Here is a 26,463-nt window from a genome sequence, read left to right on the forward strand (position 1 = left end):
AGTAAGGAAGCGTGGTGCAGCTCATTTGAATTAGACACAGAATATTCCCTTACAAACCTCTGTGGGAATCCCACATATGGAGTCATGTGGGATTCCCATAGAGGTTCAGAGAATAAGCTAGCTCAAATCATATAAACATCCCCGACATTCTAAACAGCAATGAAGACAAAAAAGGAGAAAACATTTTTGCACAAACATAAATTAGAAGGCTTTTCAATGCACCTTACAATACTGTCGTAACTACAGTGTTTTGAAATAAACATTTTATTTTTAAACCTAATACTATTCATAGGGCTTTCAGAAGTAATGTTTAATGCTGGTATTTATATTTTACATTACAACGGTTTCATTGTATTACAGTACTTATGATTCTGATTGTAACTTTCAGAATGAATAAACATTCATACCAATAAATTTCCATCACTGCTTCATTCTTCCTTCATTAATTGTAAAACCGCTGGCATTTAAAAAAGCAATTAAGTTAATCAAACGTCTTATCCATTGTTGTATCTGCAGTACACAGAAAGTCGGGATTCAGCTGCGCACTAGAAAAGCACATAATACACGTCCCGGGTCTTTTCAAGCCATGCATTATAAATTATACATTATCATGTTTCATTTTATTACACCTGTGTCTTTCTTGCGTTGATTATACTGATGAATCATTTAAAATATTCAAAAAAAGTTGAAAAAGTCAAATTTACATGATTTGTTAAACAACCCTCTGGAACTCTTCATATACTTCAAGAGCTGTTTTGTCATTGCTTCTTCTGGGAAAAAGGCACTGATAAGCATTTCTACGCCAACCTGGCACCTGTAGCATTACTGTGGCCTGACATTTCGCCCCTTCAGCCAATAGGAAAAGGCCGGCTTCTCTAACCACTTAAACCCCCCAGCAGGAGAAATGCCTCAGTGAGCTGGGTCGTTCCCCAAATGTCCGTAAATATTGGTCTCTGCCTCATAGCTATTTGAAGAAAAAAATTGGGGGGTGGCGGGGGTTTACCAAAGATTACATGGGACTTTTCAGGGGTGAACATATAGATTTTCCTGACAAGACGGCCCTCTATTATTCTGACCTTAGCCGAGGCGAACTCTGCCAGAGACAGCAAGCGCACCTTTCAGCTTGAGTGGCCAGGGCCAGGAGACTTGACGAAAGGCTTTCTGAAAGGGAGGAAAGCTTGTTTACCGCTGCTATGACACGGCAGCCCTGCTGGGAGGGAAATGCAGGGCCCTGAACCCTGTTATTATTAACAAGGACAAAGAGAACAAGCCAGCCCCAGTCTGCCTGCCAATGTGACAAGTATGGATTTACTGCTCAGAAATTCACAAGAGGACATTCAGCCTTCAAACCCAAACTGAAAGAGAAAGACACCGAATATGAGACGGCAAAGCAAAACAAAGCAGAGCGCTAATGAAGGGCTGCTTAGATTGAGTGCTCGACATTTCACGTCTGAGTGACACCGTGGAATACGGGGGCTGTTTATAGCGCCCGCACATACATTCACCTGGGCATCAAAATCGATACGAGCCAGCACAACCTCCTTCCGTGTGCAGAGGGTGAGGACTTTTGCACAGCTGGAACCGCCGACTGCCACTGAGCGTTACAAACTTACAAAGTTTTGACAGACAAAAGGATAGACTACATTAGTTTACCTGAGACTTAAAGAAAAATGAGGGAGAGAGCATCCGTGAGCAGAAGAGAAAGAAAGAGGCATGAAAAGTCAAAAAAGAGACATGGATGATTGGTTAGCGAAGAGCACGGGTTCTTCAGCAGTCTCCCCTCCTGCTGCCTCATTGCCTCTGCAGACAGTCGATGTGTGTGCGCGCGCTGATGATGAAGTACTGAGGTCAGGTAGAGGGCAGTGGTCAGAGGACAACAGCAGTCTCCACCTGGCATGAGCTTCTTCATGTCTAAACTTTGCCAGGCTACAGCTGAGACACACACCCGTACACACGTATGCAAATACACACACTATCATTCACCCATGAGCTGAAAGGCTGCCAGTGTATGAGACCCTGCATGCACTGTTTCTACAGGACATTAACTCAGCTCTGCTGTAATTGTGTTTGGTAATAATAGAGCCATCAGGCACAAGGGTGGAAAGACCTCTCTCTCAGGGGGGAGGCGAGGAATGTCGCTAAAATGTTCACGCAAGGACATCAATCTCCTAAGAGGTCTTCAAAGAGAATGGCAAAGGCAGAAAAAAGGCAGTGTTTAGTCTTCACCTTAAGCGCGAGCAAATCCTGCAGTCGCTGAATCTTTTGCTCTTGTCTGGCTGTTCCGTCAGCGCTGCTCCTGCCACTTGGAGACGAAGATGTGGATCCCTGATAAACACAGAAGGAAATCGAGATAATCAACAGAAATAAACTGGCATCTTTTAAACAATATTACAGGCAATTTTGCAATTCTTAAAAAGGGAGTGAGCGACAGGCCCACACACAAACCCGCGAACCGCGGCACGCACGCTCTCCGAAACTTAACTGGGGCCACGGGCTGAATCGCGAGGAAGAGTGCTCACGGCATGCAGCCGAAAGGGTTCTCTGTGCAGGGACCTAATGAGCATGTTCATTTCCATTTACATTGTTTCTTTGACAATAATGATGTCCCATTAGGGGAGACTAAAGGGTTATAGAGTGAGAAACGTGCCAGGCCTCATTACCAAAGGTGGGGAGGGAGGCGCCTTTAATTGCTCTATCAGGGCCCGGAGTTACACTTGATAGGACAACAGAAGCAGACTTTGGGGAGAAAGAAAAGAGAGAGTAGGAAGAAAGAGATAGAAAGAAGTGGGCTCTTTCTGAAGTACTTAAACCAGAAAATCTCGGTCTGCTTGGCGAAGAAAGGCCAGATGGTGGATCAACTGTGAAAGAGTAAAACTACGAAATGGCAGACGTACCATTACAGTTGAGGAATCAAGATCTTCGGGGGGCAGATCAAAAACTGCAGAAAAATCATTCTTCGGAGACTCGAAAAGATCCTTTAAAAGCTGATTAGCTTTTCACTAGGCTGCTGACGTATATAACTAACTCGAGTCACTTGTCTTGGAGCTCTTAGTCCAGATGGATCAGGCTATTGAAGTGTTCAATCATGTCATTACCGACATACTGTAGCTGAACCTTCCTCTGACACATGTCCCAAAACCAGTCTTAACATTCCCAGCATTCACAGGAACAACAGTGTCCTACATATCAAAGACCTCAAGTCAGCAAGGATTAGCAAAAGAGTGAAATGGAAGCTTAAAGGAAAAGAAATCAATAATGGCTGAATATGGAGAACAAAGAAACGGCCCAACAGTCAGGAAACTAGTGGCATAGCATTAGTCTTCTCGTACTGCATAGACTCACATGAGTGACATGGTTAAGTGCTTTTCCAGATTACAGGCCCTGTCATGACTGTAAGTGTGTTAAAGGGAGAGTAAACTATCAGCATTAATGTGATGTTTGATACGAGGAGGCCAAGTATGTCAGTTTGAGAAAAGAGCTTTTTTATTACGTAGGTCACTGTCAGCTAGACATGACCAAACTTATTTAAAAAAAATCTCTGCCGCCAGCTAAAATATGTCTGTACACGTAGGCTTGAGTTTAAGTCCTCACAAGTAATACATTGCACCACTTGATCTTCTAAAAACATTCTATGGTGTGATATTAAAAAAATGTATAAAAAAACATTAGGATCAGGCTGATGGGAAATTTCTGTGCGTCTAGGTTTTAGTCAAGCATGAATCCTGTAGTGAGGGCTTTGGAAGTCAAATTATATTATCTTTAAAGAAAAAGTTGTATGGGAGGACTACTTTGATATGCTCACACTTTGACTAAAGAGGGTGTGGAGCCTGGCAAAATGTAACAGGTAACAACATTAGCGCCTTATAAATGTAAAATTGAAACCTTGTTTACTTAAAGGAGTACTCCACCCAAAAATGAAAAATCTGTCATCATTTTCTTACCTTCAAGTTGTTCCAAATCTGTATACATTTCTTTGTTCTGATGAACACAAAAAAGATATTTGGAAAAATGTTAGCAACTGACATTTCTGAGGCATCATTTACTATGGAAATCAATGATGTCCCAGAAATGTCAGTTGATAACATGTTTCCAAATATCTTTCTCTGTGTTCATCAGAACAAAGAAATGTATATAGGTGTGGAACAACTTGGGGGGGGTGACAGGTCTCCCTTTAATAAGTGGGCACCCAGGTCAAAGGCATTACAAAATGCACTGCAACGAGGTCAGTTAAGATGTTAATACAAAAAAAACATTGTCGCTGTCCTTCAAAAACCTTGGATGTCCAAATTGACTGTTTTTCAGGAAATGGAAAAACACTGACAACACATGTATATAAACGTTTGAAAAAGTACAGAGCTGACACAAACTTTCTATTAAAACAAACATAAAGAGTGACTAATAACAATGATTTATGGCAAAAAATAAAAATCACAAAATATGGAGATATGAGGTTTCAGAAGGACAGCAGCCATATTTAATTTAACATTGTATATTTTAGACACAGCTGTAGTTTTTATCACCTTTATTGTATTGTTTGGACATTTTCATTGTATAAAGGTATTGACCAATTACCAATTGTGGCCAATCATTCTTCTAAACAATCATCTTTTGTAGAAAATTAATTTAATTTAAGTATGAAGTCTCACATTTACAATATAAGCGTATTTGTGAAACTGTATTTTTGGATGTACCTGCTGTGTCTTTAGGTCTCTGGTGGTTCTAGTGTCCACCGACAGCTGCTCTTCGTGTGCATGCAAGTGGGGTAAAGATGGATTACCCTGCTTGTGGCCAGCCTCCTGAAAACACATTTCACATTTAGGAGACAAGGGACAGCTCCTCAACATCCAATGAGAAGACATTTTGCTAATTAAAACCTAAGACATTCAATATAGAAGTGTTCACCCTACTTAATACTAGATATGTCCATGAATAATCAATGCCCAAACAAATGTCTGACTGTATGTTCATTTGCAGGTGAATGAGTCTGCAGTGCAGCTGGAACGCCGCATGTCATGTCACATCCACATTGCAAATGCGCACACTTGGCTTGCTATTAAAAATGAAGAAGGACCAGGATAATTAGTGGAGGAGTGGATATCTGACGCTGAAGTACATGACAACAGTTCATCTGTCTGTCTCCCTGTATCACTGGAACCGACAATCACCGCAAGTCTCAACGTGACCAGGGCAGCAGTGTGTTATGGACATATTCAAATTTTGTAATGTCCAAAATATTATTCCGAAATTATTTCCAGATAAAAAATTCAAACTGTGGCTCAAAAAAAAAAAAACATTATTTTTAGGATATTTTTACACTTATGAATTAACCATTATGACAACCCCAGACAGGATAATGTTGTTCTTATGTGCTTTTTTACTCTGAGGGCATAAAAACAAGATCTTTTATCATAAAATGCTCAGATATTGACAAGTAGAAAATAATATCCCACTTATTACAGGGCTACTTGCCACTAAGTAAATAATTGGACACATAATAATTTGAAATATTTAAGTAGCTCATTTGTAACAACTTCAACCCTGGCATGAAAAAAGAGACATCGGAGTAATACACTAAAGCTGGAATACTTTGCTTTAAAAAAACAAAAATTAAATTATCATTTGTTTTTCAACACATGCAAAGAAAAGTAAATAAAGAAACTGCAATTTTAAGTTTCGAACAGAGATGGCAACAGAGAGGCAAAAGGTACGGATTGCAACTTTAAATATAGGTGTAGTACCCTTCAAAATTCTCTGGTTGAACGGTCTGTTATTAGCTTTAGCAGTTGTTACCGGGGATAACAGACCTTGGAATGTAGCAGTTGACCAATCAGAATCAAGTATTCCAGAGAGCTGTGTAATAACCCAAGTTATAAAACGGTCAGTTCTGGTCCTTGATTCTGATTGGTTGAGCCGAGTTCTAAGCCGTTATAAAATACGTTTCATCAGATGCACAGTCCTGGCCCGAAGTTACCTTCCGGTCTGTTTGTTGATCGGCCTGACAAGTGGCTAATAATATACAGTAACTACTGTATATTTTATTTTATTTATATTAACATTAGTTTATATAAATATTTGATTGTATAAAAATTATATTAAATAAACAATTTCTTGAATTTGATTGTATATTAATTTTATTAAATAAACAATTTGTTGAATGGGTCGTGTAACTTTTGTTGCATTAAGTTTAGCCAAGCAACGCTTCTTCTACTGGTAACCAAAATAATACTGGCTAGACATACTTTTAACTTGCTATCTAATTAAATTTACTGGTTATTTCTTTTGCTTGTTATCAGTAATAATCTGCAGGTACTCTATTCTTTGCGGATGTGTACCGGAAATTAAAAGACTAGGACATCCGTTCATCTTTGCAACACAAATTAAGATTACGACTGACATTCTGTGCTTTGAAAGTCAGTTGCGTTGCTGTCTATGGGCGGGAGTCAGAAAACTCCCGAACCACATCGAAACTATCTTCATTTGCATTGCGAAGATAAACGGATGTCCTAGGCTTGTCAAACGACTTGAGGGTGAGTAAATTATGGCAGAATATTCATTTTTCGGCAGAGTTCCCCTTTGAGTTTGGACTACAGAAGCATGCATTCACAGTACTCCAATAAAACCAAAAACACCAATAAACACCAATAAGACCAACAGTTCTTAAGAAAATACCAGTCAGAAGGAATCAGAAAAACATGGACTGGCCTCCAAGATGGCATGTCAAGTACAGTATGAAAGATTAAGTTCCGCAGATAACAGGCCATTAATTAAACGTCAAGAAAAAAACATCACAGGAACACAAGATAAAAAAACCTTGGGCACCATTGGCAATGAGCTACACTATATGTCAGGCAAATCTAACATCACATTACACCACACGGAGAACAACATTTCTAAAGGGAATAGGGGTGGTGACAATATTAGGCTTTGGGGATGCTGTTCTGTAGCAATGACCATAAAGATATATTTAAAAAAATAGACAGAGCTAACTGCAGAAAAATTCAGGAGTTAATTAAGCTGCAATCTCCAGGAGCGCTGGGACAATTAATCTTCCATCAAGGCAAAGACCCAAAACATACTGCAGAAGCCCAGGGGCACTATAATGTACGGGCTTACATGGGCTGTAGCAGGAGTCCACAGAATTTAGGGGGGTGTGGTGGAGAAGAGTTGGGGTTTTGAGAGGAGTGTGTTAAAAAATGTATGTGTTTATGTATTTACAACAAAGATATGTAATTTGTCTCCGTTCTGATAACATGGACGATGACATCGTCCATGGCCGATGGCTGCCAGCCAGTGCTCTGTCAATTTATGCTACCCATAGAATTTTGCTACCCTCAGAATTTTGCTACCCTCGTGTTGTGATTGGGTTGGGGGAGGGGTAACTTAGGTATAAGGGTTGGGTTGGGGGAGGGGTTAGTCCTGTTTTGAATGGAGGTAGTAAAATTTGACAGGGTAGCATAAATTGGCAGAACACCAGCATAGTGATTCACCTGCATGATGCAATTTTTGTCATCAGGAGGGTCCGCGGTCATCCACACATCCCATCCGCGTATGCGTACAGCACATTCCCAAGACAAATGTTGACAGCCGAGTCCACAGTATGACATTCTGCGCATGTGTCGAGCTCGTCCATTCATGCTTATCCACGGTGTATAGTACGCGAGACAGAGACGGATGTAGAAAGTGAACGCAAACAGTGAATCGTAGTAATGCGCTCACGTTTTTTAATTTTTTTTATTAATAGCATATAAATAAACAAGTTTACATACAAAAAGGCATTGAATAAACAATATTAACAATTTACAATTCTCAAAGGAAGACATATTAGCAAATACAACATGTAACAATGAGTTTTTACATTAAAGGCACAGTTCTTGAAAATCAGCGGCCACTAGTGTTGTATTATAGTTTTGCAACGAATCTCTGAGTCATTTGCCCACCCCTCCCTTTCGAATTACGACGGTGGCCGCAACAGTAAAAAAAAGATGTCGTCTACTGAGACAGCGGATAGCAGTGATACAAGCAACGATGTTTCTTTGCAAAGGTAAGGCAATATATTAACATAATTAATCATTTAACATGTATTCTATTGCGAAAGTTACTGTTACAATTCTATAATTAGATATATTTCTTGCGTGCTATCTAGTACACGCTGAGAGTAGTGAAGTAACTAAAGTTAGCTAATCGTAAATAGCAACGCTGTACAAAGCGTTTGATCTAACAGCAACATAGGCAGTTAGGTGTAAGTTAGTAGACGTTTGTCTACCCCTTTGTAAAGTCAGGAACAACCGGAGTACGTACCGCAGGGACGGAAAAACATTATTATTCAGAGGTTATATGGCCATTTGTATAAAATGCTAATGTTACCGTTTCAACAAAACAGTTGTTTGGTAAACATTGAAAAAGTGGAAACATTGAAAATGTTGAATTATCTTACCAGTCTAGCAGAAAACAGGTAACTTCGGCATCGCCTTGAAAACATTTGTCTTTCAACAGTGCCTTCCATCTGGTAATAGATACACTGATGTGTATCCTGGATTTCTGCCGCCGTTTGTCTCTAATTTGTCTGGCAGCATCACGTTTGCGCTTCTTTGACGACGGAGATTCACGCTCTGTCGGCTCTTGTGCGCAATACACATGGTCCTCCATTTTATCAAAACTTCTAAGACAGAACAATCAGTTGCTTCAGCTAGACGACGACTACTCCTCCTCCTCTCCGTACTACGACTTACTACTTTGTGCGTCTTCAACTCAGTGATGACGCAAGCTGCATCTAAAAACGCACACAAAGACCAACATACGCGCTCTGTAGAGCTGTTTGTCCGTTAGAGCTTACTGTACAAAACATGGCTGCGCAACATAACAAATTCAATGTAGATAGGCCCGCTCCCTATGTAGATACAACTGGTTTATTCTAAGGTAATAAAAACATAACTTTTCATTACGTAAAGTTTTTATACACATCTAAAGACACAGTTTTGTATGTTATATTGCATTTCTGTTAATAGATCATACAAAACATCCCGCACTGTACCTTTAAGTGTACAATCATGAATAGTAATGCGCTCACGTTGTGGGTGTGTAAACTTGTCAATGATGACCTGAACTGTGCGCGTCCGCAATGGCAGCGGGAAACATCAGTGCCGCGTGACCCGCGCAGTTAACTTATCACACACACACAGCCTACACTGGTGGGCTCACGATCTACTCGTCTTTCCACATGAAATAACAACCGGAAGAAATTCCAAATTTGCAGGTCGTACATGTGTGAGTACTTGTGAAAAACAATCATGCTGTCTTGAAAACTGGTCACAAAATGGGTTTTGGTCGCAGTCTGGAGCACTGATATAATTGTTTTTAATGTTTTGGCAGATGGCCATCTAGCAAACTGATATTCCCCGTCCCCGCATCGCCCCGCCCCCCGATGTCATCGTCCATCGCGATGTTTCACTGTAGGCATCGTCCGATGCCAATTTGGTAGACATCGCCCAACCCTAATACCAATATAATACGCCTCTACTTAACATTTGCAATTCACAAAACGAATAGGCTAAATGCATTAAAAATTAACTACCCGTTGTAAAATGTGACATTACTGCACATGTAATCATTAAAAAAACAATTAGTTTTTCCATTTGCGAACATTAAAATGATCTCCACTAATTCCTCCAGATCCTGCCTGTAACAACTGCGAGTGATGACAGCGAGTGGTCATTTGTAGCTGTCAGTGGTAATAAAACAGATCTGCTGAGAGATAATAAAATAAAGAGATCTGTAATGGGCCAGGAGCTGACATGCTTCCTGTACTTCCTGTACTGGATTTCTCTGGGGATGGTTTTGTCTGCGTGCTCAGAGGTTTTAGGCATTGCTGATAACACTACATTTTGTCATACACCTATTCCAGACACTCTCTAAAAGTTATGTATCATGTTTCTCATGCTCTAGTTTTATTTAATCAGTTGATATCAATCTTAAGATGTCTAGTGAATGAGGTGGCAGTGATTGTTCCTTTAGCGCTGCGCATCACTGTGTCACATGTAACATGCAGTAAAAAAACGATATGGTCACTAACTTATTCTTAAAGAGGAAACGTCCAAGTGTGGCCATATGGAGAACAAATGGACACAGACAGACTCGTAGTTGAAAAAAGTAATTTCTCCAGTGAGAAAGGAAGGGGCAATTCCAGCATTATGGATGTGACAGTCATTTTCAGTCAAAACTTAAAATATAAATTCTCAGAGAATGTATTTACTACCAATATATTGACTCATCCCCTGATGATAAGAGTCCAGACTTCAAAAAACATCAGTATGCACAAGTTTTCTATTTTAAAAGAGGGACAAATGCATGCTTATTATGGACGTGACAAAAAAGAATGCACGTTTTTGAGAGACAGCATACAACAGGATTTCTGTGAATTAGAATGTGTAAACCAGAAGCAATGACACACAACCAATAGAGAAGGGATGGCTCTTTATAGAACAGTATAGTAGTGATATAAATAGTTATTATATTTTAACTTTCATGCGCCCATTCATGAGGAGTATTGACTGTTTTGGATTTGACAATTCACTTACCTGACAATGCAAAACTATACTTTAAAAAAAGAGGTCCTCCAAACTAAGCAAGAGTCAATTATCAGTTTAATATAATGTTTATTATTTTTATTTATAACATAAAATAGCTTTATCTTAGTTGTTTTTTCTACATTTTTGCTGTCACACCATAGGACGCATTAAGAGCCAGATTTACTAACAGCTAGCTGCAGCGCAAATGCCTTTTTTGGCTTAAAAAAACTACTGTCGGCATTTACTAAAGACACGCAGTGAAAATTAGCGCTGAAGAGGCGTGGACATGGATGTTTTTGCAACTGACCTTATTGCATATGCATTGTAGGAGTTTCCTCTTCAGACGCAAACTATATAGGAGGAGAGTATTTAAATGAATCACACAAGGCGATATACTATAAGGTTTATGTTTGTCATACTGGTATTTTCGGCATTATTTAATGCCCAAAAAAGCATGTCTTAAACCCTGTGCTAGTGATGCGCGGATGAGCTCTAATGTCACCCGAATCCGTTTTTAAAAAGAAATCACCCATCTCTCTATCTGAGCTGCTCAGATGGAGAGATGGGGATCTGTGGCGCGCATCAGTTTGCATTCCTTTATTAGTAGATTAATGAGCAAAACCTCTTTCCATCCTTTGTGAATTGAAAACTTGATCGGAAAACGTTCATCCATGTTTCTCACATGTTTGCAACAATAAGTTCAAGCCTGTGACGACGGGTAATTACTGCCAACAGACAAGTAGGCCTTGGCACCTGTGTTTGTCTCTAAAAGCTAGATAATGAAAAAACAACAGCTCTGTCATCACCTTTGGGTTCCTGATTGCATTATCAAAACTACAGCCGGGTTTGGCATCTGGGCGTGACCTTGTTAACTGCCAGGGTAATTAAGTTTAACCAATTGGGAGAGGGGATGATAAATTATTAGCAGGTAGATTTTGTTCACATTTTATTAAATTGGTCTGCCAAAAGGGTCGGCCAAATTATCTGGGGCCTCATTTGTTGGAGGCCGGCCACATTGGCGCATCTGTTACAATTATTTATAATTTCAAACAGTTGAAAACCAACACAGTTCGGCATCAGCCGCATAAAGCAATTTACAAATGATCTGATGAGGGAGTGTTTGAGCCTTTCCCCCCTCATTTCTAGCCAGCAGGGAAAATGAAGGGGGAAGGAGAAAAAGGGTGAGAGAAAGAGAGAGCGGGAAAGAGATGGAGAGAGAGAGATAGAGAACAGCGTGCTGTAATTACAGAACACGATTAGGTTCTTCTGGGAGGTTTGCTGGCACTGGTGGTCTCAGTGTAGAAGCAGGGGGAACATATGGAGGGGCTCTCCCCGAGGCCCATGACCCGTCTGCTGGCAGAGCTACGTGCTGCATCTGAATTAGACTGCTCTACACATGTACTATTTCCGCCACAACAACAAATCCGATCACTGTTAATTATGAAGCGGCTATAATCAGGCCCTCAACCGTATGAAGCCCGTAAATGAGAGCCATTGTGAGTTGCCAGTAAAAGCGTTCCCAGCACGCTTCTCCCCTGAAACACCTCGACCTGGTTGCATGCCGGCGCGCAGACGCGAGCGGTGATGCGGGTCAGGGTCGTATCCGAGCAGGACTGCACTTCTAACTGCTGATCAGAGCCCCCCGCAGATGGACAGGGACTTTACGGGAGTGAATAAGTGACCGGTTGGGCCTTTAACACATGGCTGGGGTTTATTAATGAGTCTCAGTACACACACTGCTGATCTTATGAAAGCACTTGAGTACAAGAGTTCATATCATTACAGTCGAAAACATTCAAAACATCATCCGACAAAGCGTTTTATGACAACCAGAAGCATCATTGCCTTTTGAAAGCAAGCAGCGTCTTGATCGAGCTAATCTCAAATATGTCGAAACATGACAAGATTTCATGAACCTTTGGATGTATCATTTCTCTTCTTCATACGGTTTAGAAGCACAGCGAGGTCACAGCGTATGTATTAAAAAGAGAAAAAAATCTATGAATCGCCTGATAGTTTTAACTGCCAAGAAAAATATGGTCTTAATAAAGGTAGAAACTATGGAAAGACTCCACAAAGCTGCGTTCCCAACAACAACGAATAGTTCTAATAGCGGAAAAAGGGTGGATCTTGCGACCAGTTGGTATTTTGTGATGAATACCTTATGTCACGTGCCATTTATTAAAAGGTTTTATTAACAAAAAAAATGTTTACATAAGCATTACTGATATTATCCATTCAGACAATTAATGGTTGATTTTATCCCACCATTAAAGACCCCTCTGACGTCAAACAACTCGCCCTTAATTTTATAACTGGCATGAACCTGCAATAATTAGCCTACAGTTGCCAGTACTCACAACAGTCATTTGGTTAAAGATGATTTAAGAGTGAAATTGTACAACATTACACCCAGTTTTGATTCTTTGTTTAAACGTGCAGGCTCATCCATCACCAGGGCTCAACAATAAAGATGTTTTTTTCTGCTGGCCCATTTGGGCCATTAGCTCGAATTTTTACTTGCCCTGCCAACAATTCTTATATGTGCCAGTTAATTTTTTCTTTTCTGGATTTGCTTCAGTAAATGTTTTGTCTTTTATTACTAGGCTTCTGTATACCTAAATTTACTAGTTTTTTTATTTGCTAAAATTAAAACATAAAAATACATCTCCATGACAGCCGTAAATGCTAAGTTTAAATAAATAAACATAAATAAATTAATGGTTTTATCACATATGGCAAGTTGCACATCCCTGTTGTCCTTCTGAAACCTGATATCTCCATATTTCGTCATTTTTATTTTTTTGCCATAAATCATAGTCACTCTTTATGTTTGTCACTGGGTTTGGAAAATATCTAAACAAATATTAAAAATTGGATGTCAACTTTGACAACACAGTATTTATTAATTTAAAAAGTACAGTGCAGCAACGATATATATGAGTTTGGGCACTATAACATGCAAACCATTGCTATCATCTTCTTTTAGGATACAGTAATACAGCGAATAAAAAAAGCATAAACAATGCAAACTGTCCAATTTAACATTAACGTTCGGTATGAGTACAGTCCAATATAATATTAAGAAAAACATCAACAAGAACTAATAATATAGCCTAAAAGCTGGCACTTCACCTATTTTTGAGAGTTTATTTCCAAAAACAGATAACTAAAAAATCATGTTTTTAATTATGTTATCGTGTTTGTATTGTGTTTTATTAGGTCAGTTAGCTGTATTCATTGAGTTATTATTACTTAGTCAAAACAACCCAACTGCAGTTTGATTGATATTACTTGGACAGTACAATAAAAACAGGGCTGTCAAATGATTAATCACGATTGTATCCAGAATAAAAGTTTGTGTTTACATGATATATGTCTGTGTACTGTGCATATTAATTTTGTCTTTATTAACATACACAAACTTTACATGTATTTACATGTACAGTATTTATTTATATTTGCCAATAATTTAAATTAAATATAAATGTTTATTAATTTTTATATTTTTCTGAAATATAAGCATGTATGTGTATGTGTTTTAAAAATACAAAATTACTATGCACAGTGCACAGACATATACACAAACTTATATTCTGGATGTGATTAATCGTTTGACAGCCTTAAATAAGTTTTTGCAAATTAACTCTTTATTTTTAGTAAGAAAATACGATGCCAGTTTTGTCAGTTAACCCTTAACAGTTGCAAATAGTCTGTGGTCATTTAAAGAATTAGGATAAATTTTGATCCCTGCCAGTAAGTATAAAAAAACCGTGTTATCATGATTTTGCCCTTAGGCTGGATGGTGGTTCTGGACAAAAGATGGTATGTTTGAAAAATGTAGAAACACAGCTGTAGAACAATAGGTCTGATGAGACATCATCCCGCTAATGTTCTCTAAACAATTTGAGTGAAACAAACTGAAGAGGCAGCCCACAGTAATGGAAGCACTGCCTTCTAAAGATTTAAAGCCTAACACATCGGCAGCTTCTCAGTATGCTGGAAGCTCAGGGTTTGAGCGTCAGATAGTGATCAAAAGAAACACATCTACTCATCTAAACATGACCCCACATAACAAGCCGTGTGTGCAGGGAGCGGACACTTCAATTATACATCTGAAAGCTCAGCTTTCACGAACACTAATAACATGCAGAGGCAGATGTTGAGAGGAGCGTCTGGGCTCTCGAATAGGGAGAAACGGGGAGACGGACATTGAAATTTCATCACCTGGGAGGTTTCTAGCCACCTCAAAGTTTAATTAAATTCATAAAATTCCTCCTTTTAAATAAATACTTCTATAGGTGATAAACCCGGTAAAGTGACCCCTGAATGTCAATAGAGCTCTTGCAAGAATATTCACCTTTGAACTATTAGTAATTCAGGGATTAATGACTTGAGAATTAATGAATTTAGAATAAAGACAGATACAATTCAATTAGGCCAAAGTAGATTTAGAAGGGTGACAAACATTCGAAAAGAGAGGTGAGAAGCCGTGCAGATGTACAGTTCTTAGGCCACAAGCCACATCACTGCAAAGTTAAGCATGTAAAGGAATAGTTCACCTTCAAAATTAAAATTCCGTCATCATTTACTCTCCCTGTTGTCATTTTAAACCTGTATGATTTGCTTTCTTCTGCAAAACACAAAAGAAGATATTTAAAAAAAATGTTGGTAACCAAAAACTGTCCCCATTGACTTATATTGTATGGACACAAAACCAATGCAAATCAACGAGGACAAATAGTTTTCTGTTACCAACATCTTTAAAAATATCTTCTTTTGTGCACGCCACTGGTATGTGGCATAGAATTTAGCAAAAGATTTTTACCAAAGTTGTGCATTTACTGCAGTGATAAATGCATCGCTAAAAGACTGCAAGCCAACACCACTTCAGTTTAATCCTCAAGAGGCAAATTTTAGATTTGGTTTTCTATGCATGACGACAAGAATTAGGGAAAGCCCAAAAGGCCTGGGTCTACAGTTTGCGTTAATTGTGATTCAGACCAGAACATGACACAGATGGCACTGACAACTTGGATCACGAAACAGCCAGACTGCAACAGTAACTGGAAAAAGAAATCTAGATACAGCAAAGCACTTAAAATATTTCTTCCTAACAAATGATGAGTAAACCTGTGACTTTTAATCAACAACAGCTATGATTGATTTTGTATTAATTCTGGAGAGGGTAAATACTTACAGTGTTGTGCAATGTAGGGTTACCTGAATGCATCATTACATTACAGTACAATTATTACATGGCTCTCTGGAATACTTGGTTTTAACTGGTTTGCGTAATTACAATTAAACTGTATAATTGACTAATTTTCTAGATCGCTGTGCTATAGTATCATCTCGTATCACTTCATTGTGTAGCCTAATTCTTCTCACATGATAAGAGAATTTCAAACCAATATATTATTTATTTTAAAATGAACACTCAACATTATACTTTATTATTTTATATTACAATAATAGTGGTAATAATAATAATGGGCTTAATTTCTACTTGGTGTCTTTAAAGCTGCAAACTTTTGTCTCTCTATCACTAATTCCAGGTTTTTTTATGCATGTTTTCTTAAGCCAAATTACATCAAACAGAAATGTCCAACTAAATCCAAGCCAAAAGCTCAAATTGTATGTTACCCTGCCTGTGAAGACCAAGCTAAAGTCTCTAAATCTAATTTTGAGGTAACAAGTATCAAAGTTTGACTTCAATCATTAATTTCACAATGATTGCAATCTTTGGCATGGCCTTAGTCAATATTAAAGGGGTCATATGACAGGGCTAAAACGAATATTATCGTTTGTTTTAGATGTAATGCAATGTGTATACACTATTTAAGGTTAAAAAATGCTGTATTTCCACATAGCGTGCATGTTTGTATCTCCTCTTTGCCCCGCCTCTCTGAAACGCGCAGATTCTTAACAAATCTCATCGCTCTGAAAAGTGAGGTGTGCTATGATTGGCCAGTTAACCAGTGCGTAGTGATTGGTCGAATACTGCAAGCGTGCGACGTAAATGTAATGCCTCTTACCATATTTGGAACATCAGGTTCTAAAGCAATTGTACTGACAGGTACGTCCACCTTACTTGCGTATACATTTGGGCGGTCTTAGACAACTCATACCACGAACTGATGTAGATTTGTGGGGGTGTAGTAACACCAGGCATTTCAGGCATGTCTGGGTGAGCATTCGCTTGCATATTTTGTTCCGACACTTAAATTTTTGCAATTTTACGTGTCTAACACATGCATGGGCAACTTATAACACACCAAAGACACAGAAAAACACGTATTTGCGCCATATGACCCCTTTAAAGATATCAAGGTTATATTTTTTACAGAATGTTTTTAACATTTTTATGTAGAGTAAACCACAAAAATTACTTTAGCAGGTTTTGCATAGGCATGGTCACAAAATCGTTGTTTTAAGCTTACCGTTGTGAAAAAGTAATTATTACAACATATGTATTGTCTACAAACACAAATTCAAATGTTTAGAGTCAGGGTCAGAGTCCAATGTTACTACATTAGATAAAAGATACCCCACATTTTTAATGTAAAGGTTCTTAAATGTATAAAACTCACTTTGTGTCACTTTGTAAAACTGAATTTGTGTCTACAAACACAAATTCAAATGTTTAGAGTCAGGGTCAGAGTACAATGTTACTACATTAGATAAAAGATACCCCACATTTTTAATGTAAAGGTTCTTAAATGTATAAAACTCATTTTTTAAACAAAAATATTATTGTTCAAAGTTTAAACATAACAGTTTCCTTCATTACAAAACTACAGATTTTTGGAACTGTGAAACTTAAAAAAGATGATATACAGCAAATTTTAATTTATTTTTGTAATTTGTCATCACAACATAATTCCCATAGTTGGATTTAAATTATTCCATAATTTTGATAAGATTACTGTCACTCTAATATGTGGAAAATATGATTAAATCTAAGTGAGTAAGTGGCCCTAAACTTTGAAGGGTAGTGCACATGATTTATATTTTACTTCTAAGAAAAATGCATGCAAATTCAGGTGTAATAACACTCAGATCCTACCCCCTTTGCCTAACCCCCGAAAGATAATAATATTACTGAATCTTTTTAGATTATTTACATAGGACAGGTCACATTTCCCTCATTAACCACAGCAGAGACAGTAAATCCTGCATGTGGTGGCCTTTGAGCTGTTATTTACGCAGACTATCCACACAATGGGATTTATTTTTGCATCCTGCTGGACTTTTGCTGCTCCATCATTCCTCCCTTATTCAAATGAGAGTCTGGTCGTGCTCAGCTCCCTCTGCTGATCAGCACTTTGATCATTCCTAACATTTAAAATTAAAATAAAGCTCTAACAACCTGTGCATTAGAATTTAACAGGTGTTCAGGAAAAAATTGATACAGAATTTCAGATTACGCTAGAATACACATCCCAGTCAGTGCAATTATAGCTGGGAATAGAAAGCCCTCTTGACTGTGTTACACCTTGGGATAACTGATCAGATCACTTTGATGTCTGTAGGTAAAACAGTTAAAAAACAAAACAGTGAAGCAGACGCTACATGTGTTTGGTAAACAGAATTTCATATTCTAAGCAATAGATTGGATGTCTGCATAAAATACGCTCGGATTATCGCGTCTGCTCAAAAGATGTGATGTGCTTCCTTATAGCGTTACATACATTCACATGCAAACAGACACAACGTCTGACTACAGCTACAACACCACGGACGTTAGGGAAAGTCTAGAAGCACTTAGTAACTGAACCATTTAATACTCCTCAGCCAACCCTTCCAGCAATGACCCAAAGAAAACCACAAACAAACCAATAATCACTGACTGCTAGTGCTGTTCATCATCTAGTAATTTTCCATTGCCAAGTAATGTGTGGATTGAAAAAATGCAAAAATGAGATCTCTGAGAATCATTCGAACATGAATTATATATTATTCTATTTTTAGAAATGTACATTATTCTAAATTGTATAAATGCAAACATTTATGTTATTCTAATTATTATATTATTTATTCTAAAAAATGTATACATTATAACTGCAAATATCTTATATTAACATGTTTTTATACCACGGGGCTGTTGAATGCTTCATTCTGATTGGCTGACGAACGTTCGACGGGTGTGCATTATTTTTCAGTTAAACGCACACCTATGAAGGTGTTCCAGGTCTGCTGACCGCATTACAGTTCCATATCACTTCGCCAAGTTTAGCCTACTGTCCGCCAGTGAATATGTATCTAACAACAGACAAAGTGACTGGCAAATTCCATTGTCTGAGAAGAAATAACTATTAATATTTATGGACAGCATGAACATTTGAACAACAATGGCGAGAGCACTGTACAGGACTGTTGCAGATGAAAAACTAAAGCATATATCAAAGGTAACGGCAAACTACATGACACAATCAGCGGGTTAAAGATAAAACACGAAGCACAAAAATAACAACAACAACATGTTAAATTCGTCTGTGGAATGGGTAAACGGGACTTAAAACACACAGCAGGAAGCTTTCTATGCCACTGCGAGAACCGCAGCTGGCGCAGAAACCTCCGTGTCACTTTTTTCTCTTAATACTTTTCTTATACGACAGGGGTGTTAAATACGACGAAAACAAATCAAATATAGATACTTGTCTTTTCACTCTCAGTGAAGCAAACGCGTGTGCACGTGCACTGTCTGTCTTCCTCTCGCTCTCGGAAAACTGCATATGCAGCTCAAGCAACGCCTTCAGATGAGATGCGTAAGAAATTAGTCCTACCAGCAAGAGCATTCCGGGACAAATACCATACAAATGTCTTGAGATAAAACATCGTAACAACGTCTTGTGGTATCGGAACAACGTCTTGTGGTGTTGTGACCGTGGTATAAGCGGAATAATTGACCGCTTCGCGTCGTGGCCGCATTACCACCTCGGGGTGTGCATTAACTTTCGATAATTGAACGGCCCGTCGTCAATTATTCCTTACATAAACAATTGCTTTCTTTAGCAAATTCGTAAATGAAGTCATTAATTCTAAAGGTAAACAAAGCTAATATTTTACAACTAAATAAAAAAGAAAAAATATGTCTGCAATACATCATCAGAGAAGAAAATAAATTCCATTGGAAGTTATGTAAATTTTAAAAAAAAACTGATTGTGCTTTGTCTTTTACATTAATTATTTACATTAAAATCTGATACACACATTAGGCTCATCTTGAATGGATTTCATATTGACCTAAATATGACAATATTTAGTAGAAACACACAACATTTCTGCCGGTAGTTAATGTTTCTACAGTAAACACAATGTAATTGTTTGTAAGAGTTGTGGTGTGTAGACTGCAAAACCTCCTAAAATAAGCATGCCACACTGTCTTCTGTTTTCCCTCAATGACGTTTAGAATGCTGGGGCAGTTTAATATGGTTACAGGGTAGCACTGTGTAGTCCCAATTTGAGTATTTAGCTTTTGGTGTTTCTCATTTAAACCTGAAAACAGCAGCGCATAATCAAATTTTTGGCCAATTTGGTAGTCACACCACTGCAACCTCTAACAAAATTTAGTCGCGCGGGCAAGAAAAATGGTCGTAAAATGCGACCAGTTAGCTGCCATCTGGAGCCCTGTCTGGGGTGTCTTGGGCTTCGCTGCTTGTATCCAAGGATAATGTACTTAGACACGACACCAGGAGTGTAAAACCTGGCGCTCGGCAATGGAAACAATGATATCCTGCATCTGTATGGGTGTATGTCTAGAGAATGGCTTCAGCCCACAACAACAGGAGAGAGTTTATGAACTTCAACAGTCATTCAGTGAGGAGACAGGCTATTTTTGGAGGGAAGCTATTTTTGGTGAAAGTGCGAAATCTATGGTGAAGAGCAGGAAATGTATAGCGATTGCATTCTGAGGGAATCTCTGGCAAGGTTAATGTCAAATGTTTTGGAGCTGTCAGACAGCATGAGCCACTCAAAAATGAAGAAAACTCCTCACCATATCTACTCATTCATGTCTTACATTTATTGTGGATGTGGTTTGGCTAAGAGGGGAAAAGGGAAGGAGTGAAAAAAAAAACGGTGTGTGGTTTTGCCTCAGTCCTTATTCGGCTTGCTTTGCATACAAAGGGCACTGAGCGTGATGTAAATCTGTTATGGTGCTCCCCGCATGAACTCACCTCACGGTGCCCTACAGCCGCTGTGAAACTCTGCAGCTGTGCCTGGAGTTCTTGGACATGCTGATCTCTTTGGCTGAGCTGCGTGCAGAGGGCTGCTTCCCGCTGGCAGAGCTGCTCTTTGCTGTGCCGGAGGGCCTGATATGACATGCTCAGCTCGCTGTAGAGCTGTCACAGCAGAGAAAGACAGAGAAGGACAAGCTCAACTAATGTAGTTAAGTCCTTGCTAGAACACAGGTTCACGCCTCCTGGGGTTCCACTGTGACTTGTGAGGACATACGCCAAGATCATCTGGAAAAGTGACCTGTACCTTCTGGTACGAGACGGCATCTGCCGCGTGGGCCACTTCTTGGCTGCGCAGAACTCATTGCGTGTCCAGGTTAAGCCCCTCCAGCTGCTGAATAAGTTGTGCCTGTTCCCCTGCATGTTCGACGCTCTGCCTGTACAAACACTGCAGATCCTGCAGCTCCTGCCTGGACACATACATCACAATCAACTCATACGATCGGGGATTATGTTCAAAGCTCAGTCAGACCCGCGCAGCTTACTTCAGTTGACAGAGCTGTTGTTCTTTGTCAGTGACTTTCTGTTCTACAGAGGAAAGCTGTAGGGACAACGCAGCCGAGCGACTCTGGGCCTCCAGCACTTCCTGTCTGCACTTGAACACTTCCTCTTCCAATTTCTGAAAGAGACAAAGAAAATCATAGCATCTCAAAGAAAGCAGAGCCATGACCTAATAAGAAACAAAGGAAAGACAACAGAAGGGGAGACGAGCAACTAAAGGACAAAGAGTGAGCTCCGACAGGAAGCCTATCAGCAGCATATCACAGGAGCTGATGGAGATAATGAGAAGCAAACAGATGCCAAGCATCAAACACTCAGGCCAGAGAGAGCATGGGGCAGCCCTCATTAAAAACTAGCCGGCACAGACAGAGGCGCGGAGAGAGAGAGAAAACACAGGAGGAAAGGGGACACAGTCTGAGCACCACTACAGTCCAATTTAATTAAACTAGATAAGAGTTTAAGGTGCACGCAGGTCTGTCTCTGCCCTTCCGCATAGAGAGTGTCGAACACAAATTTGTATGTACAGGAAGAGGTGGGTTATCACACAGGTGCTTCAGTGTCACTCAACCCGCGTGGCCCATTAAACATATGCGAAGGAGGCCCTACAGAACACAATAACAACGGTTTCAGCTCCTACCGTAGTGGTTCATTATAACCGGAGTCGCTAAGCACCGGAACACCTGAGGACTGATTCAGAGCCACACGCACATGTAAAACAGCTCTGGCGAGGGTTGCGCGAGGAACCCTCCGTGTAAAAGTCATTATTTCGCCCCCCCCTAACACTTCCATCAATATTTAACATGTGTGCATTGTGAGACAAGTTCATTTACATGCATCCTCTTAGAAGGGAAAAAATGTAGTGAGAAGGACCTTGACTCTGGCACAGCTGACGGTCTCTTGGTCCCGCAACCTCTCCAGCTCTGCCTGTGAGGCCGAGCGCTGGGCGTCTAATTGGTGCCTTGCTTCCTGTAGGGCACATCTGTCCTCCTTCTTGCTCTCCTCGGCCTGCTTCCTCGCTTCCTGCCGGGGAAAAGAAAGATGGTCACAGTATCGAGATGAAAGAATGGCAGGTCAGGCAGGATCGCAGAGAGGCGGCTGGAGGTTCGGAGCTCACCTGTGCTGCCAGGGCAAGCCCAAACCCACGCAGGTAGCCCAGCGCAGGGGGCTTCTTCAGCTCTAATGACAGCTCTAATGAGAACAGCTCCGCTCTTAGTCCTGCCCGCCTGCCTTTGATGCCGATCTCTCGCTCCTTTTTTCCCCCTTGCTATCCTTCCCTCCCTTTACTAAGAGAGACCCTGCGAAGACACTTCCTCCCCAGATCTTCACTTTATCAATTAATCATGCCAGTCCCATCAGAAGGTAATTAAGGAGAAGCCACGTCACATACACACACTTTCCTCTGCTCGGACATCATTAAGTATTTATCGAGAAAGTTAGCTGCTTTTCCGAGCAGCTTCTGCTGTTGTTACCGATGCCACCCCGCAACCCCCGCCCGACCCGGGATTTGAGGCCTTAGGCTATTGCCTCCAGGGGATTGTCAGTTTTTTCCCTTTCCCTCTTTCCGTTGTCACAGGCACAGAGGCAGCACTTTAAAAGCGGTGCCAGTGGAAATTTGTCCAAACCTTAAGTTGTCGACTCTTATTCCCCAGTCTGTGTTGCAGAGCTGCCAGCTCCTTCTTCATTAGACCACACTCCTCCTCGCTGCCACGCAACCGCTGGACTTGGTTGTTTATCACCTGCTCTTGTGCCGTCACTTTCTGTTTAAAGAGCCACATGAGCGGTTAAGCGAGACAGCCGTTAGTCACAAGCAATCTGGGTGTAAGTGTGTTTACTGGCCTAGGCGTGATGTTACACTTAATACTTTCATTATTGGGTCAGCTATGATGCAGTCACGGGAACGTATGTCATGTGGCGGTTGTATTTAGCTGAGTAGTTGAGTTTAGTTGTATTGCTAAATGCAAATAGCGTAACACGTCCAATGAATTAGCTGTAGTTTGAAATCAAGACATGGCAAGATACAATAAAACATACAGTACATGATAATTACTATATGTTCAGTGCAACACTGCTCAGACTTAAATGTTTTGGATAGTTCGACCAAAAATGAAGATTCTGTCATCATTTACTCACCCTGTTCTTATTTCAAACCTGTGTGACTTTCTTTTCTTCCAGAGAACACAAAAGAAGATATTTTGAAGAACGCAGGTAATCGAACTAGAGTGGTTCTCCATTGACTTCTATTGTATGGACACAAAACCAATTTCCACCGTACCATCGTGGTTCTTCAAAATATCTTCTTTTGTGTTCTGTTCAATATACGTCTTTCTAGTTATGCCAAGCTCTAGAATATTTTGTGAGTGGGGGGCTTTCGATATTGTTGTGACCCCTGAGTCCAAAAAAGTTGAGATCTGATGTTCTGCAGCAAAGTTATCTCACTTGCATCTTTCAAAATGTGCTCCTGTCACTACACACTTCAGCCAGCTGGGTCGAGTGAACTCAACGCTGGCTACAGATATCTCACAAAATAACACTGAGCTGTGGGAGGCAATTAATTGCCATGTTGGAGGAAATCACTTGAATCTTTCCAGATAGAGGACTTACGTTCAGTCTGTGCACCATGCAAATGCAGGTTTTAATAGAGATTTATACACAAGCATAGCTCAAGTCAAAATGCTGATAATGAGGTAGGCAAGCACTGTTTTAACCCCAGTAGTTCTCAATTGGTAGGAAAAAAGGTTTGAAAAAAGTTAAGAGGTCTAGGACAGAGAGATTAGCATTAGAAATCCCCAGTGCAGTTCAAATATGAAAGCTAATTATGTTACAAAAATGGAAGAAGAGGGGTAATGGGGGGGAAGCCGGTTAAAGTTGGTGTGGAAACGCGGAGATGAGACGAGGATTCAACAGACCATCACACGGCCAAGGAAGGAAAAGCAATTAATCACCATTTCGTTCCTTTGGCGCAAAATTTGGATAAGGCGAATGCCAGTGGTCTTGAGTGGTACCGAGAATCCTGACTATCAATGAGATTCTAAAACACAACGGTGATATTCCACTACAAGGACACTAAAACTTACATTTAAACTTTAAAGCTATATATTTTTCAAGTTCTATGAACGCTGTCTTCAACCTCAAACAATTACAAAATTATTGTATTAAATGAATTTCCTCGCCCTCATACTGTTACAAACTCATACGCCTTTCTTTGTTATGCGATAAGTTTTACAATAAAAGTCTATTAAATGTATGGAAAAAGGCATTCTTTGAAATATCATCTTTTGCGCTCTTAACAAGCCACACTGTAAAAAATTGCTGTTAAAAACAGCCAAATTCTGACAGTAACATACTGTTTTTTGTTAAAACAGTAATATACTTTAGAAAACAATGCATCCTGGGCTTGCTGTTAAAAAACAGCCAAATTCTGACAGTAACATACCGTTTTTTGTTTAAACAGTAATATACTGTAGAAAACAATGCATTCTGGGCATTATTTTGCAGTTTAAGAAACTACTGTTAATTTAAAACCATCTGTCAACAGTAATCTACTGTTGTACTGTATGCAATGCATTGTGGGCTGTGTTAACCCCTTCAGACCCTGCTTCAATAAGAATGGACATTATGGTTTTTTGGTTTAGACCAATAAAACTGCATGTTTCTATCATTTTAATAATACCTCACAGATTGTTTACCAATTTAATGGTAACCTCATTGTCTTGCCCCTGTTATATTTTATTTGATTATGTTATGTTTTTCAAAAAAATCTAAAGATGTTGTACAACACAGGATTTTATATATTTAATGTCCATCCCAGTGGACATGCGGTCTTAAAAATTATAAAATGGCAGACTTTTTTGCACTCCAGCTCATTACACACAATTGGCATTTCACAAACATTGATCTCTTGATTACCAAGCACAAGCATAACCCAACAGGCACAATCAGACATATAGGGCCTATATATAGGCTACACATGTGGTACACAGACTGAAATACTGCAAAAAAATATGTTTTTTCTATTTACTTATTGTATTACTCAGTCCTACAATAAATATGTATTTTGTTAGCATTTTTTTAAACTTTGACTTCTATCACACTGTTTAGGTTTAAATTATAATTCACATGGTTAAACATGCAATTTTATGTTGCTTCAGTTGGGGTTTACAGTGTTGTGGACTTGAAAAAAAAAAACATACAAAATCGTGAAAGTTACCACAAATCCTATTTTTTACATTTGTTTCTAAATTAAAGAACAGTTAATGTCAACTGAATATTTTTGCATATCCTTTTAGCATAGGAAAATATCAGAGGGTAAATAACAGTACAATGCAGTATTTTTCTGGAGCATGAGAATTAGTTTTGTGAAGGTTCGTGTTTGTTTCGTCAGTTCAGTAAGTTCACAATTCTTTAGCGATCATTTTCAAAAATGTTCAGTCAGGTACTTTTGGCCAGGTGGAGTTTTCCCACAAATGTCAGACTTTTCTGCCCGAAGAGGACCCACGCGAGGATGGACCATCCGTAGCGCTTTATCTGCACCAACCTGCATTTGCACGTTCAAATTACACGGTAAATAAAGCATTTTTTACTTTTATCGAGAGTATGTGGTTCAGAAAGTAAGTATTGTCAAGTAATGTTTGAAATTGCTGCCTAACAAGCTGTAGTTAGTAAGTAACTTACGCGATTTAAAAAGGGCTCGTCATCTCCGATATATAACCCAAATGTTCATATTTACTTGCATTTTACAGACCCCAAGTTTTGTCGGCTTGTTTTGTCATCTCTGAACTTTCAAAACTGTGGTTATTGCAAACTGGCTAACATTAGTAATCTTAAACAGTCTGTTGCTAATGCTAATAACAGTAGCTGCAAATCACCACTAAACGTAATGTTTGAAATTGCGATGATTTTCCGTTTAATTGTGGCTTATGTTTGAAAAGAAATCAAACTGATAGTTTGAGTGTTTAGCAAATACAGATTGATTTAGCATCACTTGCGTAATGATTAGACATGGTGGAAAAAAATGAGAGGGAAGAGAAACATATTTTTAATGCTTTTGCGTTATCTTGCAAAACTTTTGCGTTCACGCGAGAAACATTGCGTTCTCTCGCAAAGATATTTGCGTTATCTTCCAAAACATTCAAACGTCCTGTTGTCCCGCTCCGTAC

The 26,463-nt window shown here is 39.3% G+C and overlaps 1 protein-coding gene across 1 annotated transcript in view; it reads right to left on the reverse strand.

The window, feature by feature from the left end:
- Positions 1-2,160: 2,160 nt before the first annotated feature.
- cntln (centlein, centrosomal protein) overlaps positions 2,161-26,463 on the reverse strand; it is a 35,035-nt gene continuing 10,732 nt past the window's right edge. Inside the window, 7 exon segments of the mRNA XM_057330920.1 lie at positions 2,161-2,325; positions 4,692-4,796; positions 20,747-20,911; positions 21,054-21,216; positions 21,292-21,425; positions 22,178-22,327; positions 22,930-23,064. Of these exon segments, the coding sequence (XP_057186903.1) occupies positions 2,161-2,325; positions 4,692-4,796; positions 20,747-20,911; positions 21,054-21,216; positions 21,292-21,425; positions 22,178-22,327; positions 22,930-23,064 (1,017 nt within the window).

The sequence above is a fragment of the Triplophysa rosa genome, linkage group LG4, assembly GCF_024868665.1.
Source record: "Triplophysa rosa linkage group LG4, Trosa_1v2, whole genome shotgun sequence".
In the NCBI taxonomy this organism is placed as follows: Eukaryota; Metazoa; Chordata; class Actinopteri; order Cypriniformes; family Nemacheilidae; genus Triplophysa; species Triplophysa rosa.